This window comes from Onychostoma macrolepis, chromosome 04, assembly GCF_012432095.1.
Source record: "Onychostoma macrolepis isolate SWU-2019 chromosome 04, ASM1243209v1, whole genome shotgun sequence".
Classification (NCBI taxonomy): domain Eukaryota; kingdom Metazoa; phylum Chordata; class Actinopteri; order Cypriniformes; family Cyprinidae; genus Onychostoma; species Onychostoma macrolepis.
In genome coordinates, this window is record NC_081158.1 from 31,293,834 (window position 1) to 31,299,048 (window position 5,215).

The 5,215-nt window shown below is 39.3% G+C and overlaps 1 protein-coding gene across 1 annotated transcript; it reads right to left on the bottom strand.

The window, feature by feature from the left end:
- Positions 1-2,251: 2,251 nt before the first annotated feature.
- Positions 2,252-4,081, bottom strand: LOC131539237 (hemagglutinin/amebocyte aggregation factor-like). The gene is made up of 5 exons (XM_058773649.1): positions 3,829-4,081; positions 3,629-3,701; positions 3,238-3,426; positions 2,971-3,129; positions 2,252-2,828 (listed from the first exon to the last, which is right to left on the bottom strand). Exons 1-5 carry the CDS (start codon positions 3,881-3,883, stop codon positions 2,783-2,785), a joined length of 522 nt encoding a protein of 173 aa, XP_058629632.1. The 5' UTR covers positions 3,884-4,081; the 3' UTR covers positions 2,252-2,782.
- Positions 4,082-5,215: the final 1,134 nt, after the last annotated feature.

Sequence of the window (5,215 nt, forward strand, 5' to 3'; positions counted from 1 at the left end):
CTCCTATCGCTACTGCTGCAGAACCTTCAGAGGTGGTGGCATTCGCTGCAGAACTTCCAGAGGTGCCGACATTCGCTGCAGAACCTCTAGAGGTTTCAGTTCCCCTCAAGGAGTGGATGCCCACTTTACTCTTCATCTGTCCTGACGCGGTCGTGGAGACCATCTGTGAATCCCTTGTCATACCTGTTTCGGCCATGGAAGTGGTTCATGAACTCTCAGCCATGCCTGTTATGGAGACTGCCTCAGAAATCGCTCAATGATCCGTCCCGGCCAACTTGTGAACTCTCTGTTTGTCCTGTAATGACCAAGGAGGTCGTTTCTGAGCTCTGTGACTGTCCTGTCCTGGCCAAGAATGCCGGTCCTGAACTCTCTGTTTGTCCTGCAATGACGAAGGAGGTCGTTTATGAACTGTCTGCCTGTCCAGCCATGGCCAAGGAGACCGTTTATGAACCCACTGCACTGTCTACCTGTTCTGTTCATCTGTTCTACCATGGGGATCTTCAGTCCCGTTTGATCTGCTGCGGTGGTCATCTGCTCTGCCCTGGCGTTCTTCAGCTCCTCTAAGGGCGTTGGCACCTACTTCTGAATTCTTTGCATGTTTTTATGACCACAGAGATCACCCATGAACTCTCTGCCTGCCCTGTTATGGACATGAAGACTGTCTGTGAACTCTATGACTGTTCTGTCACGACTATGGAGGCTGTTGGTGAACTGTCTGCCCGTCCTGTTATGGCAGCAGAGGCCACTGTTAACCTCTCTATGCTTTCTGTTCCAGTTACTCCTGATCCTCCGAGCTCCCTGCTCTGCTGGCTCTGCCCTGGTGGTCTTTAGCTCCACCCTGGCTCCCTGCTCCGCCCTAGCTCCCTGGTCTGCCAGCTCCAACCTGGCTCCCTGCTGTGCCGGCTCTGTCTCAGTCTCCAGGCCCTCAACCTCCACATGGACCTGGCCCTCCATCCCTCCCCCTGTTCTGCCTCTGCTCCACCTTCCACCTGGACTCATGTCTGTTCATGGTTAGGAGCGTCTGGAAGCCCCTCCTTAAGGGGGCTCTGTAACGATGTCTAGCTGGAGTGCCTATGAGCTCCTCTAGAGGGCACTCCATCCCATACCTTTGCCATTCATTCATGACTCCATTTCCCATATACCCTCTGCCTAGGAACCAATTATGGACTCCACCAATTTCCCTTCAGGAGGACTGTTTAAATCACACCCTTTCACCCCCTCATTGCTGTGAATTGTTTGTAAGTTTGTAGCATCTATTCCTGGCCATTCTATTTTGTGTATTTTGCATATTTCTTACCCTTTTGTCTTTGCCTTGGATGATATTGTTTGCTGGTGTTCAACCCTGCCAGTCTGACTATGTTTTAAATAAAGCCTGCACTTGGATCCTCCAACCCCATTGTCACGCCTCCACGTTACAACAACTCTATGAATTTTTTTCCTAATATTTAACCACTGACTATAGCCATTCACCATTACAGTATAATTGAGAGCTATCAATTTTAACATTTATTAGACTTTAAAAAAAAAAAAAACATATGGCCTGACAACATCTCATCTGACCACAGTTCACTATCGTTCTACTGAAGCTCCTCATCAGCGTACTTGTTTGACTCGCGCTTGGCACTGAGGTGAAGTTGGAGCACATTATGAAACCATAACATTGAAACTACTGGAGGTCAGAGATGGGCACTCGAGTTAGTGACTCGGACTCGAGTCGCATTTATATAGACTTCAGAATTGAATTCAGACTCGACCTGAAATGCCTCCAGACTTGACTCGACTCGAGGACTCGTGAATATTTTAAAAGCAACTCAACTCAACTTGGACTCGTGACCAAAGAATCGAGACTTGATTCAGACTCCAGCGACAAAGACTTCAGACTTGACTCAGACTCCAAGTTGAAGACTCGTGAATATCTCTGACTGGTTCCTTATAGCATACTGGTAAAATAGGTACATGTGACCATGCAGTTGTTATTGTTACATAACTCCTTTTTGATATCAGTCTTCAGTTGTTTTGAATGTGTGTGTGTGTGTGTGTGTGTGTGTGTGTGTGTGACAAATGAGAAACAAAGAAACATAAATTTGTACAATGACAAGGGTATGACATAGGTATTACAAGGAGAAGGTGACTTTTCAGGACATTACCCCATGTCCCCACTTTTCAAAACGCTTATAAATCACACAGAATGGAGTTTATTAAAAATCTGAAATAGCACAAAGTTTCCTGTAAGGGGTAGGGTTAGGTGTAGGGCAATAGCACATACAGTTTGTACAGTATAAAAACCATCACGCCTATGGGATGTCCCCACTTTTCACAAAAACAAACGTGTGTGTGTGTGTGTGTGAGTTTTAGTCTTGTGTAAAAACATTTATGCCCAATTTCCATTAATACTGGTACTATATTTTAGGGTTGTTTTATGAGTTATTGGTGAAACCCACATAGAATCGGTGTGCCTTTTTTCACTCTCATTGTGCAGGACACTATGGAATTAATTTAAATACTGTGAAATACATATTTTGGTTGATGTGAACATTGTTAAGTTTTGGCACGTTTAGAATTTTTTAGAGCGGTTGATTAGGTATCCAGCTATCAGTAAAGCTGTTTTGCATCGTCTAATCAAAAAGATTACTGTTACTAAAAGATTCAAAATACTGTTAAGACTTAATCCAATGATTTCTGCCTACTGAAGCATGCAGTGAATCACACACAATCCTATGTTTCCAACCTTTTAATTGTAAGGTTCACTGAACTGAGAATACAGTTGTGAGAGAGTCTGGTATCAACATGATCGTTTGGGACAGTACTTGTACTTCCATCGCCGATCTCTGAAAGAAGTAAAACAAGCATGAAATTAGTGAGCAACAGAGCACATGGTCTAACATGTTTGACTTGAAATGGTGTCTCTTATTAATTATAAGATTATGAGCGAGATTATATATTCCTTAAATTGAAAGCAGTTACACTTACTCTTGATAATTTTGATGGTAGCTTCCAGCGCCCACCAGAACATTGTGGTGAGGCACATTCCAGTAGAAGGTCTCATCAAACCAGTTCAGGTGTGAAGTCCAATGACAGTTTTTGCTAACTTTAGAAATGCATGCATTTTTACAGCAGTAAAAACGCCACCTGTGTAAAAACATGGTATTTGACATCAGCTCAGATGAACTCAAGTGAATCAAAGTTTTAACATGAGAATTTGTCAAACATCGTTTTGCTTTCATAGATCGAGCTCACCGTCTGTCCTCATGGTAGTTGCTGTGGTAGCTGCTCATTCCTGCGATCACGTGTTGTGGTGGGCACTCAAAGGTGAATGCTTGGTCAAATTTATTGACATAAGGTGACAAGAAACACTTTGCACGGGGGCTGAAGGTAGGTTTGCAGCTAAATGCCCATAGCCGGTCCTCATGATAATTGCTGTGTTTGCTTTGTTCACATTAAGTTAGAAATGTAGAAAAAAAGTGAAAATCACAATAATTAAAATTGCATTGTTATTAATATTTAAGTATTCAATTTTAAATTTTAACCATAACATACTATATATATATATATATATATATATAATTTAAGGAAGTTTTATGCCTTGATAATAATAACAGCTGGATAAACCTCAATAAGCAGTACTCACCTGATTATGAAAGATACAGACTGGCCTGCAGGGCATTGAAAATTTAAAGGCTGATCATAGCTGTTATGCCAGCCTGTGTGGAGTTAGATACCAAACCAGTATTAGCTTAGAATATATTTAAAATATTAAGTGACGCAAAATTTCTGAAGATTTTAGCAGATCTCACCGTTAACACACATTTGTTTAGTAAAGTCACTCACCACATCCAATGGTCAACAGTCCAGTCAGCAGTAAAAGGAGAGCAACTCTCCTCATGGTGTCTTGTGTTCAAGGATGCAAAGGATTCGTCCTAATTATACAGCTGTTGTTGAACGAACAGTGTTGATAGTGCTCGTTCTGTGCGCGTTCTTTTAAATAGTATCGCGTGCCTGACTCCAGCAGGACCTGCTAGAGCAGCGGCCAATCACGAGTCTGACAATCGCGTTTCTTACTAGAGCAGCGGCCAATCGCGTGGCTGAATCCATCACCTCCTGGCTACAGAAATCTGCAGCTTTTGATGCGATAGAAAGCCAAAGTTAGATAGCGTGTCTTCTTGGTAAATATGTCATATTTTTGAAGCTGTAAACACACGAAAAATTAAACTGAATGTTTTACATAAATGTGAGCGCGTTTCACGCCAGTGAAATCAGAAAATTTATGTTATTAAAAAATTATTAGGCCTGTATGGGCTAATGTAATGTGATGATAAATATTATTATTTGGTGTTGTCATTATTTATTTATTTTGAGTTGAAAACACCCCAAAATAAAATAGCATATTTCTTTATTCAAAGACCTGCTGCTGATGATTAGATTTTTTTTTTTTTTTCCATATGTAAAGAATAAGAGCCAGTGAAACCAAGTAGACCTTTAAATCATAAAATCATATAAAGGTGACAAGATTTCTGAAATGGAAACCTGGGACATTTCCTAGTTCAGATCATTGAAATCTCACTTGTTCTATGAATAAAAAAACCGGGAGAGTACATTTTTGTATGTTTTTGTTTTTTAAAATGCTGTGGGTTCCATTTACTCTTATTGTAATTATTAATTATGAGGATGTTTGAGTGAGTCAAACTGACCCTATACATGGTTTTAATACAATTCACCAAAAATCACAATATGAAAAAATAGTAACCATTACAAATAGCAAACAGATCAAAACAGTATTTAATTAAATTTACTTTACAAAACTATATTACAAAAATAAAAAGATAGATACAAGAACATATAATAAATAAAACAGTAGCAAATATTTAATACTTTCTAATTGTAATTATTATTTTCATTTTTCTGTGTATATACTGTTTAGTAATAATAATAATAATAATAATAACAACTTTTTGACTTTTTAAATGTTATTTTATGTTTGTGTTTTTGAAAAAAGAAGAAAAGGGATCCTGCACACTACAGCTTACATATAAAAATATCTTTATTAACTTACAACGTTTGTGTTTTGGAAATGTATCTCATCTATCCATAATTAGACTAATTATTTAACATTTTAGACTCACTTTGCGCACAAATATTACAACAATTTAAAATAAATTAGTTCATCTCTAAATTTACTTTAAAATGTCATTTATTTCTCTGATGCAAAGCTGAATTT